Here is a 21,268-nt window from a genome sequence, read left to right as displayed (position 1 = left end):
TTTCCTACAGGATGGCAGCTACGATGACGTCACAAATCTCCGACTTGTATTTTCTAGCAAATAAATTACAAAGTAGAGAGAATAGCTTGAAAAAAAAAATCGTCGCCCAGGGTGGGATTCGAGCGGGTGATTACGGCGTGGTAGGCAAACGCTCTACGCATCACTGGGCTAGCCCCCTTCAATCGATTTTTTTCTCTAAATAAAATACACATATACTTTTAATAGTACGCACATATAGTGCTAACCCTACCCCCAATCCTACCCCCAGCTATAACCCTTACCGTAACCTTTCCGGGAAGGGGGACCCAAATATTTTGCTATGATAATTACTAGTAACTGTATAATGCCTATGGTGTTTTGACTCAACTTAATGACCGTGGACAAAAACTGTGAGTCAGAAGGACCCGGGAGAAGGACCAGTCAGGTGCCACCTGACTTTGATATTTGAAATGTGAAAGATTATATTATTTGCTCAAAACTTAAATGTGTTTTTGCATAACTTCAGCCTATAAATATTGCCGCACTCGTACGAAACTTATCAAGAGGAAAGTAATGACAAGTACGAGTATTCCCGACTTTTGACTTGTCTTTTAATATTTCCGATGAAATAAAAAGGACACAAACCCGGAGCTCTAAAATTGTATGACCGCCATCCTTGAGCCTCGTTTTCGCTTCCAACCTTGAGCCTCAATTTCGCCACGACAACAACTTTTTCCGTATAACAGGAACTTATTCAACCGGCACCACTTATATCATGTACATACTTAGTCTTACATAAACGTAAAAGGGAGCAAAGGCAATCAAATGGAATCCACTTGGCATCCGATCCACCCTCGCCAGGTGTGGGGGCCCATTCCCTCCCTTTCTGTGCTGGATGCTCGTCTCTTGCATGAATTATTTTAATAAACCTTATATCCAGGCCTTTTTATTAGTTTCGCCTCTCTACTTTATGTATAGGATGAAGAGATAAAGAAGGACGAAGCCCTTTGTACCTACCTTAGTGCTTACATTGATGACGACCAATATCAACAGCTAAAATTTGATAAGGCGTTCACTAACCTGTTTGGGCTGAAGAGAAAAACTACCAGTACGATCACTGACCTTTGGAATATCTTAAAGAGGTAGGTTAAAAGAACGAGATAAATGTAAGAAAATAGCTATTTAAGTTTTCTTGGACATCGTATGCTTAGACGAAAGTTGAACCAGGGACATGCAGTCAAAGTCATCATTTCAATAGTCATCATGTTATAGTCATTTTTACACTGGAGAGGTGAGGTCAACATTTCCCCCAATTTGATCTTGCATGTTGTCAAAAAGCGCATCAATTAATCCTGGCGATTATCGCGCAAAATATAAATTACAAATACCTTGGAATGTTTTAAAATCCAAAGTTGGAGTGATGACTCATCCAGGTACCCTCTACTCCGGCATAGTTCCTTAATTCGTGGCAGTGTGCACTATGTGAACCTATCATTGTTGTGTCCAAGAGCAAATGATAAGGTGACCTGCTCATGCATGGTTTTAATAGCGGTGACATCTGACAATACCTGCATCTGTTTTCACATTACAAGTACTTTTATTTCCTTTTCAGAAGTGGTAAAATAGAGATTGCCAATAACGAATGCCTAAGTTTGTGGCTGATATATTTTAGTGATATACTTGATGTGAGCCACCTGATAGATGAAATAAACAAAACAGAAGATGCCATTTTGGACCCATACGGTATGTGAATCCCAAAAACAGACAAACTCCTCCTACGGGCAGTAGGTTTGTTTTCATTCACTTGTTTATAATTAAGGAGTGTCGATCTCATCAACACAAACAGCAATAGTGAAGAAGTTTAGTTTTATCGTTTTTTCGAACTTGTTTTTACAAATTTTTTGAAGGGCACTGTAGCGGGGCTAAAACGTCGGCTGGTTTGATGTGTTAACTGCAGTAGAACCTCCCGTAGTGGCCACGTCTCTATTAAGGACGCTACTTTTGGTCCCATATTGGGTGTTTCCATTCAATTTGGTAGAGAGGTTTAACCTCTTTAATAGAGAGGTTCTACTGTATATGTATTGCAGGCAATACCCAGCGCTGTGCCCCGGTCGCACTTTTTTTTCCAAACGACATATCCATTGCAATTGTTATCACTATATTCGTAGTTCCTCTAGCACTTCTACTATAAAGAGGGTGCCGCGTGTATAATCGTTTCGTAAATTGACTTAGAATTAGGATCTGTGTACTGCTATAGTATGGACAAATTTTCGATGGTTGGTAGCCGCCGCAGTGGCTACATGGGTAGAGCAGTTTGTTGAGCATCCCGAAGATCACTGGATCGAATCTCGCCTTACGCACTTTTTTCATGAAGTCTCTCTACATTCTTTGTTAACTTTTTGGTAGAAATTATTATTAGTCCAAATGGAAATTATGCTTGGACAAAGGATGTGTCGTTTGGGAAAAAAAAAATGTCGCGCCTCTGTCGTTGAAGAGTAGATTGCTTACATGACATATTCAGTCAAGCACGCATCGATTTTGAAACCCGTTGATGGCATTACCATGGAGGCCCATTTCCGTGTCACATAGACTTCACTTGATACACATGAGAATAATTTTAAATGATTTGCATTTTTTTATTTGGAAATTTTGTTTTGATTGACCAATTGAGTGATGAATTCCGTTCGTTAATATTTGACGTATAATATGGCGAAATTTTAAAATATGCTGCTATTTTGATTTTTTTTTACTTCACATTACTTTTATGATTATTTATTACAGAGACAAAGGAGGAGCGAAGCTTTTTGGATTATCAGAAGAGAAATGACGGTTTCCTCGGTGGAGGAAGTTTCGGCGCAGTTCACTTGTACCAACATAACATTACCAATGAACAGATCGCGGTCAAGGAAATAAATTTCCAACCAAATGCAACAACCAAGGTTAGTTCAACGTCAGATAATCACTTTGAGTCATAGTGCGATTAGGATTAAGTGTGAGTGCAAGTGTATTCTGTCGTTAAAAAGAGAAACATACATTCGTATTTAGAATTGACCTCTTCATTTCACTTTGTATTGACCTACTTTGAGTAAAGTCGCATGTAACTTTCTTCCACTTTTAATGAACATCCTGGAAGCCGCTTCTTTAATGCGCGACTGAATCGTTGCAATGTTTTTGATAACGAATTTACAAAACAGTTTTGGTGAGGCAAGCAAGACCTTTTTAGTTGAACTTTGGAGGTTTGCACACATAACTCATCTGCCATCACGGCCATTGTTTCTCCCAATAGAAAAGCTAGGTGGCTTAAAACTAAATACGATTCAGAAAAGGCTCGCGTTTTGGCTTAGACATTTTATTAAGGGTAGCTTTTCACTGATCAATGTGATCCATGGACCAACGACCATGACCACGAGTTCACCTTGCATCCCTGTTACTTTGGCAGAATTGTAACTGAAATAAAAATACACTGACAATGTTAGTTCTAACAAGCCGAGTCGAGAGAACAGCCAGCCATGGGCAAGATCGAAACTGAGGAAAAAAGAAGACGATGAGAAATGTTGGCCATGTTCAGCCGAAAGGGCCAAGGAAGTACTGGCTGCATCCAATTCAACATGTACAATGGAACAAACCGAGGAGATTCAAGATCTGAAAGATCTTGTGATTGTTTCATCAAGGCTTATTTTAGACTGACATAACAAAAATACAATGTCGTTTTGCAGATTTCATTAATGCCGGTGTCACCTCTAAACTGGTCATTCCTAAAAAAGAATATCAATATGGTGTTTAGCCTTTCCCCAAAAGTGAGAGAAAACAGTCTGAAACGAAACCAGTCGATAACTTTACACATTCACGTGTAAGTGCTATGTTCTTGTGATAAAATGTCCAAAAACAGACAATCTAAGCTTTTTTATTATCTGATCATGATCCAGAATATTAAGGTAGGAGGAAGGGGTGGGCGTTTGTGGTTGCTAAGTGTGAGGGGGTATAGGGTGTCTGTTGACTGTGCTTTAAGAGAGACTAGGCATGGTGCCAGTCAGGGTCATGCATCTCAGAAACATATCAATCCGTCACTGCATACATGGGTCGAAAACGGCGCACCGAGGCAATTATGTGACTCCCCTTCTTTTGCAACTTCCAGGTTCATCCTGGAGAATCAATTCCCCAGACTTGCCAGATGGCCGAGAATCAGGCAAGCTTTCCAGCTAGCTGAGCTGGCCTGTCCTGGGAGAGGAAAAGGTTACTCAGTAAAGTTTGAAAAACTGTGTTGTTGGAGTTTTTCAACGAAATATAATTGTGTCCATCTGGTAATCACGCTCTCCAAGTATGATTTGCATCACATGAAGCGAAAAATGCTCCACCAGTTGGTCCTGTGGATATGGCGAACAGATTGAAAAATGTGCTTTGATTATATGCGTGCATCACCGAGTATCTCGCCGAATTATTTACTTCAAAATAAATTGCATATGATGTCTTACTGTCCATTCTACCAGGAGCGAACTTGTTGGCTGTTTTCTCTTCATATGTGATCTTGCCATTCTCGCAGAGCTTGAATACCCATTATTTGGGTTAAACTCCCCTCTGGGGGACTGCGAATTAACCAACCAGAACCAGAACTTAATATCAAGATAAGATTCTCGGCAATATGGTGAGCTGATTCTCCAGGGTGACGACATAATACAGCTCAATCATGATTTTTTTTTCTGCTAACAGGCTGGCCTTGTTTCATCTATTACTAGTAGTTACAAACATTAAACATGCAAACATTTTCGAGGCGATTTTAGCATGATAGGAAAATCGATGGTGTCCGAATTTTTAACTTGCTGAGACCGAGCGTTTGTAGCAAAATGCTATTATGACAGATTGATAGATAACCTGCTAAAACTGTAACTGTTACTTCGATTTGGTAAGGTAGGCTGATGATGGTTTTTAAACCCTAGATTGTTTACTGGGGCCATGTAGTCAGCTTCATTCGACTATGGTGGCACGTGACGAAGATTTCTCACTATTTTCGAGATTTGAAAAGAAGTGGTGATAGATCGGTATCAGTTATATTTTCACCCTGCAATATTTTTTAGTCAATAATGATGATATCTCAATATTGTATCCTTATAGAGGAAAAAAGCAAATCTCAATCTGAAAATGATAAATACACAGAACTATCAGCGGAACCAACTTTCATGACACTTATTTATTTTTCCGATTAATTATACAAGAAAGGGTAAAATAAAACCTCTTAGGGGTTAAGCTGACAACCAGAAGTATGGGAAAAGTCCTTGGATGGAATCTTTGGGGTATCCTCGGGGACAACCTTAGTAGGTCCTGTAAAGGGTAGACTGTGCAAGGAACCTACCTTCTACAAGTTGTTGTTTTAACCGTTGGGTGACTTTCAATTAATTTCATTAATGAAATGGCCAGGGCCATTGTGCTCACCTCATGTGGAGGAAAGATGGATAAAGAGCATGGTATTGTGTCATGCAGTGTTAGGTTTGATGTAGGTCCAAGCAATTACAATTTCCCCAAAATGGCCAATTTACAGTACATTCGACCTCTGTGACCTTGAAAAGTAGGTCAAATCAAAGAAGACCCGGGTGACACATTGAATGGTTGTTAGAATTAGATGTACCTATGATATAAAATTGGTGCCAATCGGGCAAGTCATTACTAGGAATAATGGCATTTTGAAGAATTTAGGATTTGGCCCCCTCCCTGGAGGCCAAACGGCAAATCAGATCGCACCAAACTTCGGTACCTGAGATCATCTGACCAAGGGGTACATGTGTACTTAATTTGTGATCAATAGTCATTGCAGTTAAGAAACGTGCCATAGTTACGGCCTGACGGCGAATTTACGCCATTTGACCTCTGTGACCTTGACAAGAAGGTCAAATTAAAAACCTGGGTGACATATACTGTATGGTGGTTAGATGTACCCATGATATCAAATTAGTGGCAATCGGGCAAGAAGTTAAGGAATAATCACATTTTTAAGGTTTTTGGATTTTGCCCCCTGGTGGTCAAGTGGTGAATCATATTGGACCAAACTTCGGTCCCTGAGATCACCTGACTAAGGGGTAAATGTGTACCAAATTTGGTATCAATAGTCATTGCAGTTTAGAAACGTGCCATCGTTACATCCTAACGGCCAATTTACACCATTTGACCTCTGTGACCTTGAAAAGGAGGTCAAATCAAAAACCCGGAGGATATATGATGCACCTTTGCTAGAAGTACCTACCATATTTTTTTCAAAATTTCCCGACTACTATTAAGGGAGATATTGCATATTTTCACTTTTAACGTTTGGCCCCCTGGTGGCCAAACCATGAAACGAATCGGACCGAAACTTGGTCTCCCAGGTGTCATTACATAAGGGTACATGTGTACCAAGTTTCAACTCAATAGCTCTAACAGTTACGAAACGTGCCCTGCTAACGGACGACGGACGACGACGACGACGACGACGACGACGACGACGACGACGACGGACGACGGACGCCACGGTATGGGATAAGCTCACCTCTGCTAAGAGGTGAGCTAAAAAATTGAGGGCTTTAAATTTTTTTTTGGGGGGGGGTTGGAGATCATGATAGATTAAAATATCAATTTTTTATGATTAATTGCGGCTTTGCAGTGTCAGTCATAAACAAATAAAAACACGCTTAGAGGCATCTACATGTCTCATAACGAATTATTTAGCAGCTCGCATTACCGTTAAAATAACAGTTATAATATTATAGCCTGCTCCGTATTGCCCCATACTGTCCTGCAACCCCGTAGGAACTTATCGCTCCACTAAAGACTTTATTTCCCCACACCTGACAGAGATATCTAGGTATGGGAGAAACACTGTCCCAATTTCTTATGCAAATGCATCAAACAAATAATCATCTGTTGTGTTAAGCACGTTTTGCACTCCGTTGAATTTTTTTCCTGTTAGGTGTCCCGTAGTCGATCCATGTACCATACAATAGGGACCATCGTAGTCCAACAGAGGGAGCTAAATGTATTTTGATTGCGACAACAACTGACCTTAGTTTTCACTACATTGGCCCTGGTTTTCGGTTCGATCCCAATGTTTCAACAATAGATTTGAATTTTTCATATTTAGTTTATAAACCAGAAAAGCAGAAATATATGTATATTAAATTAGATATTTACATAATTTTACAAAATCAACAAAGTTCCCGCGACGAAATGAGCTTTCTCAGCCTGGTAAAACCACGCGCCTCCCTGCGAGATCTCGCGATATTTGGGTGGTCGACCATCGCTCCGGTCAAAAGTAGCTACAATCCAACCCTGCGTCAGGAATTGGCGGAGGCACAATGTCTTTGGGAGAGGCTGGAGCTTTTACTCATGTAAACGATAATGGCAGAAACACAGGCGAGCCTTGCGCCATCGTTCATATCAGAATTGAACAAAGCCTTTGCATCACGATGTCACATTGACCACGTTTGAACAACATCGCGCGATATGTCGTGAGTTGAAAATTTTACTGGAGTGCTGACTACACACCACTGTCGTATTTATAGAGTTGATAATTTAAAATTGGAAAAGGATTTAGCGAACTGTATGTCTATTATGAAATTGTTTACATTTGCAATCTTATGTGTTTCAAAAAGAAGCCACTATATAATGCTCAATCGAACTTGACCAGTAGGAAGTTTCTATGTGGCGACTCAGCCGGGAATCAAACCCACAACCTCTTGATCATAAGACCGACGCTCTGCCACCTGCGTCTGTAAGGGTATTACTAGGGTCTACGGTGCAACAAATTTTAATTGCTAATCAAGTAGTTCCCGGATGGAGAGGTTGACCTATGATGGCAACCGAGAGCTCACGAAAGTTAATTTTGCCACATGTGGTCATGGTCGCATGTTTCTGTGACAGAAATCGTTAGTTAATAATTGTTATAAACAAATTTCATTTTGCAGGAAGATAAAGCCTTTGAGGTTGAGGTGAGAATAATGCGCGAGCTCAGTCGATTCGACCATCCGAATATCGTTCGGTATTTCTTTGAGCATATTGATGTGGATTCCGGCAAGTTTTACATTGGAATGGAATATATGACCGGGGTAAGATCCAATTACTACAAACAATGGAATTATTTGCATGCCCAATATATAGTCAGTCTCTTGTCCATTTTGAACAGTGCCACATTCCTGAACCCGCGACATACGAGTCTGGGTAGCTCATTAATTTGAAGGCAATAGTCAGCCTGGTGTGATGTGTTTTACTAAATAATGATCTTCAAAATATCAAAACACGTTGCGGATGAATTTAGCAACTACCATATACTTAACGATTGATTGATTGTTTGATAGGGATCTTTGGCAGGGAAGATTAAAAAAACACCTCTTCCTGAAGATAACCTAAGGAACTACACGCATCAGATACTCTGTGGCATTAAGTTCCTCCATGAGAAGCACATAGCCCATCGGGATATCAAACGTAAGTAGGCCAAAACATGATCAGGTTGATAATATAAAAATCAGATCGGTCAATATCGTTAACATCTCTTTAAATGTCTTAATCCGTGAACATGACATATGGAGTTCAAAGGTTTTACAAGTGCTAATCTTTAAATGCGTACCCCTGCAGTTAATCTTATAAATGATTCGAACATAATCAAATTCATGGATTGCAGCTACTACCACTATATTCGCCAGAAAAAGGCATCGAGCATTGAAAAAAATTAAATGAAAAGTTAATGAAAATGATTTATTCAATCTGTTTGTGCCGATGTCTACTCGCAACTTTGAGTCGCTTCTCTACAAGAATCGACTTTAACTTCAGTACAAATCCGCCATTGGTGACGTCATTAGCGCCTAAACTATTTCTTTTAACTCGCAGTCGTATCCCTTTTTACACGGGTTAATCTGAAAACCGTAGCGTTTTTACTGAAAAAGACGGTTTTAAGAAAGAAAAAAAGCATTCAGCCCATATCAGCAAACTTGATGTCCCTGTGTAGCTCCTTCATTCTTCTTTTTATGAACATAAACATATCCATAAAGTCAATCACACAGAAATTTTAGTAACCCACAAGAAATATCAGCCTTTTTGTCCTTCAAAATTTTCCGAAGAATAGGCAAGAACATATGTACACAAACAAAATTTGGTGAAAGTTCCAAAATCCACTAAGATGCATTACTGATACACCAGAACTGTCTGTAAGGGCCAATATAGATACACGAATAAAATGTAACTTTACCTACAGCAGTGATGTGATTTGATTTGATTTGATTTTACCCCATTTTTGCAAAATCGGAGTTCTCAGCGCAGACGATAGATCACAGCTCAGAGTGCCATTTACGATCAACTGACGAAACTACAAATGATTGGAATCGGAGCAAAAGCGATCTGGCAGTTCTTTCCCGAAGCCCCGCTAGCTAGCCTGCTGGTGACGCAAAAATTACAGCGGGAGTTTTAAACTGCGAACGTGTATATACGGTCCACGGCTTTTAGATCAAGCATGCCCTACCGTATACAGTCCGCGGGCTGAAAGAGTTAAGCTTGATTCGAAACACTTTTTTTCAAAAAGACTAGTTAAACGTTAAAATCAGCTACTGATATTCTTTATCAACTTGATGAGCTAAATAAATACGATATAAATAGAAAACAACGCATAAATATAATGAAATGTAACATTATTTCAAGGAAAACTCTTTTGCAGAGGCCCGACCTCGTCGCAATCACCGTTTTATCGCAGATTTAGCTAGTAACGTGATCAGATACATGATGAGACGTCACGCCATGATATAAATTCATCAATATAGCTAAGCGACGTTTTACAGATGAGTCACAAGTAAATACTTTAAAGAGGATTGTGCACCTTAGCGCGTTAGCCTACTTTTTAACCTCTTCACCGCATGATAAAATGAACCTTCTCCATCCCCTCCCCCATTTCCTGTCTAAAAGTCTCGCGCAGATCAGCTTGCCATGGGTTCAGCCAAATGAAAATGTCGACAAGCAAGGGCCTTCAACAGGGTTCCAATCAGAAACCAGCGTAAAATTTGCTGATGCATTTAATTGCTTTGTCCTACTTTGGGGCAGGAAGGGCATTGTATTACTCGTAAAAAATTCACTACAACAACAGAAAACAGTACATTTTTCTATTGTTATTTTATTGTATGTATTTTTAGCTCAGCTGACAAAGTCAGCGGAGCTAGTAGTATAGCTGTTCAAATGGTGTCCGTCCTGCAATCCATCCATCTAGGGACCCATCTGTGGACAAAATTGGACATTTCTGACCCGGAAGACCTAGCCACTTCGTTGACGGTGCTAAATTAGGAGTTGCCCAAGGTGAACTCAAAAAACGAAAAATCAGCGCGATCCGACCTGTATTAAGAGAATGAGGTCATTTCGCGTTTAGATTTCTTTCCCTTTTTACCTCGGTCCACAGAGCAAATATTGTTTTCAAATGTGGCTGAATATTTTTAAATATTTTTTCATTTTTTACTTTTAATGGAATTAATATAGTTTTAACAGACAGTTGGCGCTGCAGGCACATTGCCTGAATTTTGGCGATTTCAAATTTGGCGGTGGCTAAACTTTTTTGCAAGCAGTGCCGCTGATTGGCCGATCGATAGAAGAGATGCCACCATTTAAAAATGGCGGTAGTCGCTGCTTCAATGAAGATGAGTGAACTTTCTCATGTTCAATCGGTTGATACTCTTTTAATCAACATGACCATGCACCTGAAATTTGTTTAGGTACTGAAAAGAGTCCATATAATTCAGATTTATCAATAGTTTTTTATAATATTGCGGAAATTTTGTGCACAAATTAGCGAAAGTTGGTGCTCGTCTCATGTCATTTTAGAGCGAGAAATTTGTTTCCGTCGATCTCTACCACTGAAAAATCGCTTGCATAGCTTCGAATTTTTGTGAAAATAAGTATCTGAACTTGGTTTCAAATAGTCTAGAGAGTTACATTTGTGGTGATAATGGTATGTGATAAATATTTGTGGAATTTGTGAAATTCGGTTTTCAAACGTGCCGATGATGCAAGCGATCTCGTGAAGTCCTGATATGTCGACAGGGTGTCAAAAATCACTCGCCTAAATTCAATTCAAAGATCGAAAATGATATCTGAACTTAGTTTCAAATAGCCAACGCAATTATCATTTCGGTGATATATAATGCATGCATGTAATAATTGATTAATCTGCCTAAAACGCGCATTTAAAACGGCGAAAGATCGTGATTACTGATAAACACTCTGGTGGCGGTCGCACTAAATAACGACCGGTAGGGCCCGGCGCGTGGCGGAGAAAACAAGGTAGCGCCCGGAGGTTGAAACGGGATTTTTATGCACTTTTAACTGTATATATATGTTGTTTAGATGTATTTCTAACAGTTCTGTAACTTTTATGACCAAGCTTGCACCCAAAGTTGGTAAAATGATGCTTGTTTATGGACTGCGCTAGCGACCGGAGAATTCGCCGTCGGCCATTTTGGGACGGTCCCTGAGTTGTTGCGGTTGGCAATTTTGCAACAAATCTCGCCATTTACGTTTGTTTACAATTATTTTGAAAGTCACATTGTCATTATGACATCGTAGTATGAATTCCACTGCAGTTTCGTTACGCAGCAATGCTCATGTTTTTGGTTGGCAATCCTGTACTGTCTGTACACTGCGCTGTGCATGCATGGCTGTACTGTAGGCTGTAAAAAAGACAAAAACGATAGCCTAGCCCTATAGGACAGGCTTAGAGTATAACTCAACAGGCCCTCATGATTCATTTGATGGACACCTTATTTGATAGTACCTCATCATTAAGTCCACTAGATCCTGTTCTGTCACATGTCGTAGACGATAGACAATTTTCAAAATGTAGTACACCACTCGCTCATCTTTAAGCCCAACTTGGCTCACATCAGTCATCATGTGGGCACGGTTAGCTGTTGAGTGTTATGGTTCAGTCTGTGAGACTAATTTAAAGAGGTTACACTTTTATTTTGAATTGGAAAACAACCCCCAGGACTGACTTTTCACTGAGTGATAAGTGTGCCCTTTGAAGGTTAAGTCTCTTTCTGGATTTGCTTCCATAGATGCTTTGTTCAGGATATCATCTGACCGATGCCTGATCAAGCACAGACTGTATCCGGTGGTGTACATTTCCCCGTCTATGTCACCCTTTTTTATTCAGTCAGTGTCAATTTCTCTTCTCTTTTTTTACAGATTAACTGTTGTTGGTTATTGCAAGAGGAGTCGTTGGCACATTTCAAGTCCAGGAAAGCACTTGCTGTTCCCACATTCAGAGTAAGGTGTGCTTACTCGTTTTACTGCTTTCCATTCCTGGAGAGCGTTATCAAATATCTGCCGCAAGGCAACATATATCTGCCGCATGGCGCTTCAAATATCTGCCGAAAGGCATCAAATATCTGCCGCACCAATAAAGTTCATTTTGTTAACCAACTCTTTATCTTCTTTTCTTCACATACAAAAAAGACCGTCCCAAACATTTGGCTGCATTCACTTCATCAATGTCCAGACAACAGTCGGTTCATTTGACCATTGTAAAGCACCAGGCCCCACCTCACAAAATACACTGTAATAATTATGTACCTTGTGTCCATGTGCATGTTATTAGTTCCACCTACGCTGCATGAAGACAAGGACTCCACTCTTTGACGTCACCACACAACTCCTTGACGTCATCACACACCCCACTACTGCAACGGCAATAGAAATGACTTTACGTCATAATACCAGGGTGACGTCAACTCAGTACTTCAGCATGCACTGATATAGCAAGAAGGTCTTTCGCATCAGCACTTCTGCGTGCTAGACGTTATAGCTTCACGTTGCCTCATAATAACGGTACCGATACACACTTGGCCCTTGCCTTCACCTAGCCATTTCAGCTGAGCGCCAGGCCCTTGGGCCTCTTGTTGATAATTGTGATAGTAAACCAGCATAGAATGATGGCCATGCGTTCGTACAGTATACTTTGACCGTAACCACTTTAAGTACTAAACAACGTTACTTATGGATATTTGGGAACGATGAGGATAATTGATGCGTCATTAGAACGATATTCTAAAACACCTGGATTTAGAATGAACCATACTTTATAGTGTAAATGCACTAGGTGCCAACGAAGCCTCGTCGGTCTTGGTCTACAGTTTAGCTCTACCCTTGCGGTTTTGGTGAGACACCCAATGCCTCCAGTTCGGTATCAATTCCTTAAAGCACTCCGAAGTTAGCAATAATATGAGGTTCGTGCGTAGTATGTCCCCTATAACGTCTCATTAGTCAAAACTGTGCAGTGAACAAGTGATTGAAATCGCACGCCGGCTCATGACGACGTTTTTGATATTTTCGGCACGTCCTATAGGTGTACTTGATTTATGCGTAATCGGAACGATATTCCAAAACACCTGGGTTTAGAATGAACCGTACTTTACAGTGTAAATGCACTATGCACCAACGAAGCCGCGTTGGTTTTGGTGAGACAATCAATGCCTCAAGTTCAGTATCAATTCCTTAAACCAATCTGAAGTTAGCAATAATATATGGGGTTGCGCGGTTTTATAAACGATCAAGTGATTGAAATTGCATGCCGGCTGATGACGAGGTTTTTTTGATACAGACATTTTCGGCACGTCCTACTTGATTTAGGGCTGTGTAAAACGTACAATAGTCACCGTGCTAGATGTTTATCAATTAATCCTATATCAGGAATCTTAGATACTTTTAGCGCTTCCATCTCTTACATATACAACTTTAGATGACAGGCAGTTATCTTTTTTTTCTGAATAACCCGATATTTTTGTGTTATCGTCAAAAATGCTGATTTTATATTTCTGTGATCTCATTCTAATCACAGTCATGATGGGTAATAGCCAGTCTTACAACATTGACAAGTTGGGTTTATTGTCTTCTATCCTAAATTATTTCTGCACTTACATTTACACCTGTTTGCAGCAACGCAATAACAATTATCATTTTACTTAGCTGACAACGTCCTTTTGAGCCTCGACGACCCCATTATCAAACTGGCTGACTTCGGAATCTCGAGGAAGCTCGAAGCCAGTCTTCTGACCCATGGTGCAACAACAGCTGTTAGAGGAACAGTTCAGTACATGTCACCGGAGGTAGTAAAGGGCGAGGACGACGAGAAAAAGGGATATGGTTTAAAGACAGATATCTGGTGAGACAAAATAATGCACTGCGTTTATTTGTTTTTCCTAATTAGTTGCAATTTTATTGCATCCCCACTGTTCTCTGTGTATGCACTTCGCATGGGTACATTATACTTGATGGGAACATGTCACTGGCCATTGTTTTACCTTTAACGTAATCCTTGTTGGTGACTGGGCATCACTATAATTGTGCGAAAATGAATATTAGCAAAAGTAATTTTTTGCATTGTTTTCCTAGTATTTCTTCTTCAAACAAGAAATGGCAGTAAAAGATGGTCGTTTTAAATTCGAGTATAATAATGATATGATATAATGTTTATCAAATGAGAGGCCATTATTCTGGTGTTGAACCTATACCAAACCGTTAGCAAATAGAAATTAACGATGGCAATTTTTTCTAACGCGAGTACGGTGTTGACACGATGCGAACTACTAGTATTTGTTTGTGTGTTTTTTGTCACTTCGACCGTATGTGCACTATAACAGACACCAGTGCCACTTTGGACAACGTACACGATTCATCCCCTGCGTAGCAATGTTCTATCACCTTCTGAATAAAATCTAGTGTACGCTGGGATTGCAATATCGCACAAGTTTATGTAAATTCCTCGTTCTATAGGAACATTTTGATTTCATATTTTCCGGTCTATATTGGAGAGCGAATATCAGTGGACATACTACGCGAGACCATTCTTTACGAATGAACCGAATTCACGTCTTTATTGTCGAAAATTCGTAGATTTGTAGACTTCTCACAAATGTTCGAAATATGAATTGTTTTCATTGATGATTTACACTGTGTATGCCGCACTGTAACACTAGTTGTCGATTAAGCCTCCAGTCTATGATATATCAGCTCCAGAATCTGAACTTAGGTCTACCCACATTGGTGCACGGAGATCTAGTGAAAGTGAACGCATGCATGAGGGTCATCTACCTCTTTCAAAACTGACCGAGTCCAATTTAGTAATATTCTACCGAATGATATTTCAAATGCAAATATCATATTAGATGATGTAATCTATAACATTCTGCAGGGTGTCAGTGACGAGTTACTGAAATGATAGATTTTCGGTCAAGTGTCTTCATCAATTAACTGTTGGTATGGTTGGATGGAAAAGAAACTAGGGGACGTCGAAATATTGTCTGGGAAGTATAGTAGCGAATTCTAAAATACCCGGATTCAGAGCGAATTGAGAACCGCTCAGTGTAAATGCACTGTGCGCAAACGAAGTCTCGTTTTGAATTCAGCGGCACCGCTTAGGTTGGTGCAAATGTGGAAGCTCTCAAAAACCATCTAAAACCACTGTTATCTAAAACCTTTGTTGAATTTTATATATTTTAGAATAGAAATTGATACCTCACTGTCGGTGTTGATTGTCTCCCCAAATATTGCGAGGGCGGAGCTGAAATGTTGGCCAAAATCTCGGCTCTGCCTCTGTTTTGCTCAACATTTTGGCTCCAATAATATGAATCATCCAGGTATAACCAGTGGTTTTCAATACATTCTGCCTCTTGATGACGTAAGGTAAACAAAAGGGTGTGATTAAATGGCAGCACGCTTACCACATAGCAATTGACTCAAGTAGAGAAGCCTCGCTGCTGCACCCGGGTCATCACCGAGATTAAAGGGAGGGTCCCTTGAAGGCTCTACGGTACTGCAAAAGATAGACCTTTAGTAGACTGACAAATCATTAAAAATTACTTTCTACAAATCGCATATACCGTCGTCTAAAACGAGTGCTCGCCCGATTGGCGTTTGTAACACGTGCTTCTTCGGTTCTTTTTGCTTGGAGTTCCCGCATGGCCCGACTAAATGACGCAATTTTCTTGTAGAGGAAATCAATTTTTTATATCAGCATTAGCTCATATTATCCGTGCCCATGAAGTTCTATTATGCCTTCAATTGATTTGTGATCGCATTAGGGTAAATGGTTATGTAGACTGATAAGTCACCCTTTTCAACGATTCAATATGCCATGAATATGCTAAGTGTCAAATCATTATTTACATCTTATTTACATGTCAAACGTTATTCTTTGACCAATCAAATATGTTTTAACTCAACATGACACCAGGTGCAGTGCAAGTGACTATAGGAGCACGAAATGACCCCCGGGTAAACGAGGTTGACCCACGATCTCCTGATTATGAGCCCGGTGCTCTAACCACTACGCCACTGATCTTCCTCATAGACAAGTGTCAATGTAACAACACTGCCATAGCCAGACGGCAGCAACATGATCGCCTCGTGCATGTTATGTATGGTGTTATAATTCACCCGATGCTAAATCAAATGTGTATCCTATCCACAGGAGCGTTGGCTGTGTTGTGTTGGAAATGGCCAAGGGAACTCGTCCATGGAGTGAGTGTGGAAATGCAACACATGTGATGTTTAGGATTGGAAATGGTGAGGCTCCTCCCGTTGCTGAAAATGTTCCTGGTGATGTGAAAGATTTCCTCATGAAGACCTTCATTGTTTTCCCTAAAGATCGATCATCTGCCGAGGACCTTCTCAAAGATAAGTTGCGTAAGTTACACTCTCATGTTGAAACTTATTCGGTCGTCTCACACGGTAGGAGTAACAAGCACAATCCTAACGACATATTATAGACAAAGCGACTGAAGCTTTTGTCGTTATTCCATAGGCGGCCCATGAGTTCTATTTTTTATTTAATCCTTTCCATTACAAAAAAAGTCAAAATCACATCTGTATTCAATCAATCAATTTACATTAATCAAAAATAAAAATCCTGGGCCGCCTGTGGTAGAATTCACATTTAGAAATCCAAAATATACGGGATAGGGTCGGAAAGGTAAAAAATATATATAAAACTCCTGGGCTGCCTGAATAATTCGAACCACTTGATATACCACATTATTCTCGGCCGGGAGTTGAAATTCAGGACGGCTAATGACCGATTTTACAGTACACAACTTACTCTCGACAACCCACCGTTGGTCGAATCACAATAAACATGATAAACTACAAATACAACCATACGACGTATATATCAAAAACAGGGGATGCAGGATATAGGCAAATAAATCTTTAGGTCCCACTCCACAGTTTTAAAATCGGCAAAAAGTGTCCATCCATAGTTCGTATCCAAAAACGTTGTGTTCCTTTGAATTGGCCGTGCTCTATGTCTACCAGCAATCGAGTCAGTTGATTATGCAGAACATCTTTAGTGAGGTACAGCAACAGAGATTTGCCTCCTATTGACCAAAATGTGTTCGGCGCAATGATTTCGTGATGCGGCTGGGGCGTGTAGTGACACAGAGCGTGGCACTGTAGTGACACAGAGCGTGGCACGGTGCGTAGTCCCGTCAAAAATACACGTGTGTTTTCGGGGATTCCTGATTCAACGGACAAGTACACCGCTTTGCGCCGCTTTAACAACGGATTATGTACATTAATCTGCCTATCTGATGGTGGTAAGCTGATCTGTCAGATACATTTTCCCTCCGAGTATATGGGGGGGGGGGCGAAATTGGCAGAGCCTGATTCTGCGCTATCGAGCAGGATTTGGGGAGCATCAAAGGTAAAATCATGCCTAATATCAGTCCTAAAGTCTCCTCCTTTCACCGCCGACATGAAGGGCCAGGAAATCCGTCGGAAGCACCATGGGTGGCCAATCAAATTGCTAGACACGAAGTAATTGAATGACGTTCTGAATTGATAGTGACAACCTCAGGATCAGGTTAGCCTTCTTCTATAAACATGCATTTTGCATTTGGGTCAGGTCAGCATCCCTGGAACCGTTACTCATTGAACACCTGGTCCTTCAATTATGATGGCTTTCAATGCGTGCCTCGTGCGACAACCATGAGTGAGTGTAATATTAGTGTTGTCGCGATATGGACGCGTGGGAAAAGAAGGGAATGCAGGGAGACTACCGATAAAGTAACAGCCCTTCTGACGGCCGATCAGGTGGGGGAGGGGGGAGTATATACGCACAACGACGGTGGATCAGAATGATAAAAATGTGCAAGTGTGTATGTGTATCTGTTGCCAGTAGTTTCGTCTCAGATTCCCTGTTGATCACACCAGGTGCTGCTTTGACATCTCACTTTACACGTACATTTTTGGGTGTTATCCATTCAGCGGACGAATAGACCGCTTTGCGCCGTTTTGACCCTGGATTTTTTTTCTAGAAATTTGAAAGTACATTAATTGTCTATATAGCTTATATGTGCCTGGAAATCTTTCCCTCCGAGTATATTGGGCGCAAACTTTGCAAAACACTTGAATATATTTGCCTGATTTTTTAACCGTTTGCTGAATCAATACAATACAATTTAATATTTATAACGCGCCTTTCCAGGTCGCCCTGCTCAAAGCGCGAGAAAAAACCTCCTACTAAATACCGTAGTGTTTTTTGAAAAGCCAGGATTTTAAAGCGGTCTTGAATGAATTGATGGTTGGGATTGATCTTATTTCAGATGGTAAATCTAGGTGGTATCAAATGTGAATCCGCCTACTGGTATCGAAACTAATAAGAAAGCTATCTTAGGACTCTGTCTCCATACAAATTGGAAGGTTGGGGTATCTGGTTGGGTAACCGGAAAAACGCCGACCGACCGACCGACCGACCGACCGACCGACCGACTGACCTGCCAACCTACCGTCATATGCAGTATCCCTTTCGCTTCTCTATAGCACATGTATCTGTGTAGTGCCCAGCGCAATGGACATGATGGAGTCCGACGTGTCTGACAGCAGCAGGTCATGTGAAATGAAATTGTAAACAAGCGCACGTGCGCTGTTCAAATGACAACAAATGCATATTGCGCGTTGCAGTTCATGCATTGCATCGGTCGAGACACTCGAGTAGAAAAACTACAGTGCATAGATTAGGCCCAAATCATGTTTTTATATCCACCGACCATGTAGACAAAGCATATCTTTAGAGAATATATCGTTATCAGTTCCTTACCGCGTGGGCTCGTTTTCCTGGTATAATTGACTGGAGATGCTGCTGTCAGACACGTCGGACTCCATCGTCGGGGTTTTTCCGGTTACCATCTGGTTGCAGTAGTTTGGTCTCAGCATGCATCTGGGCCGGGTGATGCCTTGTGTGTCACACCAGGCACTGGCGGCTGATGGATTTAATGAAACTGAGGAGTGATACCTTAGTTTAATGAAAAAGAAGTGGAATCCAGCTGATTATCTCTTCCTGCAGTGGTTGTACTTGTACTTTGCCAAGTTCGCGCCCGGCCTCATACTCAAGAGGGAAATTTTTTCTGGCACATAAGCTAACTGCCATGAGATTTAACGTACTTTTCAATTTTGGAAAAAAACAGGGTCATAACGGCGCAAAGCAGTCTATTTGTCCCTTTTGTCCCTTGAGTGGATAACACCCAAAAATGCACGTGTGAAGCGGACGTCAAACCTGCGCCTGGAACGAACTTTGCAATGCCTATGATCTGGGGTACAACTTTAAGTTTGGGGTTCACATACTGCAAGCTCTTCTGATAAGTGGCAGTCCTCTGAAATAATGCTTAATTAACGCCATTTACAGGGGTTGGGGGTTAGAACCGAACATTCCGCGAAAAACGAGGCTTATTCAGTCAAAGCGAGGCATTTTTCTGTCGTCTGCTAACGGAAAGAAAATAAATTTGAAGTTTTATCCCCTTCGAATAGCAAAGAGCTCGAGGAATGGGATCGCACATCCCGGAATGGGACGAAACATCCCGGAATCCGCGGATTCAACATCCAAGTATTGGCGGACGAAAATCATTTTGATAAGGTTTTTTGCTGCGCAATTGTGCTTCATATAGTCGTCTTAGAGAACGTTATTCGCATAACTGGCTCCATCAAGCAGAGCATTTCTTATTGAGCTATATGATAATGCCAATTATGTTACGTATATACATCCTGGACATCGGGAATTTCAATTTTCGGTCTCAAAAATTTATGTCGAGGGTATTCAAGTGTGACGAAAAGCGAAAATAAGTAATTTAATTGTTTAATGACGACCTGTGATTCCTTTCTGACTTAGTTACTCGTTTGCCTAGGCGGTCACCTTGCCAACAGTTGTCGGGGTAGGACTGTATAATTACTCAACTCTAACTCTTGTAATTCAATAAAACTGTCTATATTCATCTTCTCATCATAATATTCAGGTTTCTTTTCTTCATGTGCTCACAGCATCTCAGATGTCCTCCATCATTTTTTCTCAACACACTCCCCCCAGTGCTGCCACCTATGCTAATTACCTTGAACTACAGTGTGTCCCAAAAAACTAAACTTATACAGGTTGTCCCAATGCGACATACTCCCCTCTGAAATCTGAGCACCGAAAATTTCACGCTTACTGCAACACTGGCTAAAATATTGAAACGAATTATGCGAAATACCAACTGGCAAATATCGCTTGAACTATTCTCTCTACTCGTACTCCACAATTCGAATAAAGTATTTACTAAGTGAACGAAACCCTTAGTTGTATTTTCTTGTATATGTTGTAGTTCTCAATGCTCATAGAATGTCTCTAGTCACAATACTCCACTAACATTGGCTAATCTGGATCTGAATCGCTTTCAACATCCTCTGGCACAATGGTGGTCTCCAATAGCCTCAGCTTCTGTACTGGACGTCTCATCAATCCCGATTTCGTCTTCACCAGTACTGAGCGCACAAGACCGTCTCGTCCTGGAAAGATCTCCTCCACTCTTCCAAGCTTCCAATCCAGCTTCCTGGTGTTGTCCTCAGCGACTAGAACAACGTCTCCCTCATGAAGGTTATCTCGAACCTCAGTCCACTTCCTCAGTTGATTCAGCTCAGTCAAATACTCCTTCGTCCATCGATTCCAAAAGATCCTTGACAGGTGCTGATTATAGGCCCATTTCTTGCTCACTGCGACGGTAGTATGGCCTGCCAATGAGGCATCAGGCAGAACTTGTAGGCTCCGGCCAATCATCAGGTGTCCTGGAGTGATAGGCGACCAATCCTCTTTGTCTGCAGAGACACTAGTCAGGGGTCTAGAATTCAGTTGTGCTTCGATGTCCGAGAGTACAGTCTGCATCTCAAGGTATGTCAGGTGTGCTTTCCCAAGCACTCTCCTCAGTGGTTTCTTGACGCTTTGCACGAGTCTCTCATAGAATCCTCCGTGCCATGGGGCTCTCTCCGTGATAAAACG

General features: G+C 40.9%; 2 protein-coding genes across 5 annotated transcripts in view; one reads left to right on the top strand and one right to left on the bottom strand.

The window, feature by feature from the left end:
• Positions 1 to 21,268, bottom strand: part of LOC135498621 (uncharacterized) — a 109,564-nt gene that overhangs the window by 55,501 nt on the left and 32,795 nt on the right. The window lies entirely within an intron of this gene.
• Positions 1 to 21,268, top strand: part of LOC135498935 (uncharacterized) — a 50,478-nt gene that overhangs the window by 9,495 nt on the left and 19,715 nt on the right. The window contains exons 4-10 of the mRNA XM_064789461.1: positions 958 to 1,121; positions 1,592 to 1,722; positions 2,761 to 2,918; positions 7,908 to 8,048; positions 8,298 to 8,424; positions 13,936 to 14,131; positions 16,439 to 16,653. Coding sequence (XP_064645531.1) covers positions 7,941 to 8,048; positions 8,298 to 8,424; positions 13,936 to 14,131; positions 16,439 to 16,653 — 646 coding nt within the window. The 5' untranslated portion in view covers positions 958 to 1,121; positions 1,592 to 1,722; positions 2,761 to 2,918; positions 7,908 to 7,940. The remainder of the gene's footprint in view (positions 1 to 957; positions 1,122 to 1,591; positions 1,723 to 2,760; positions 2,919 to 7,907; positions 8,049 to 8,297; positions 8,425 to 13,935; positions 14,132 to 16,438; positions 16,654 to 21,268) is intronic.

This window comes from Lineus longissimus, chromosome 14 (genome assembly GCF_910592395.1).
Source record: "Lineus longissimus chromosome 14, tnLinLong1.2, whole genome shotgun sequence".
NCBI lineage: Eukaryota > Metazoa > Nemertea > Pilidiophora > Heteronemertea > Lineidae > Lineus > Lineus longissimus.
Note: the sequence above shows the minus strand (reverse complement) of the source record. Positions and strands in the feature narration are given on the sequence as shown.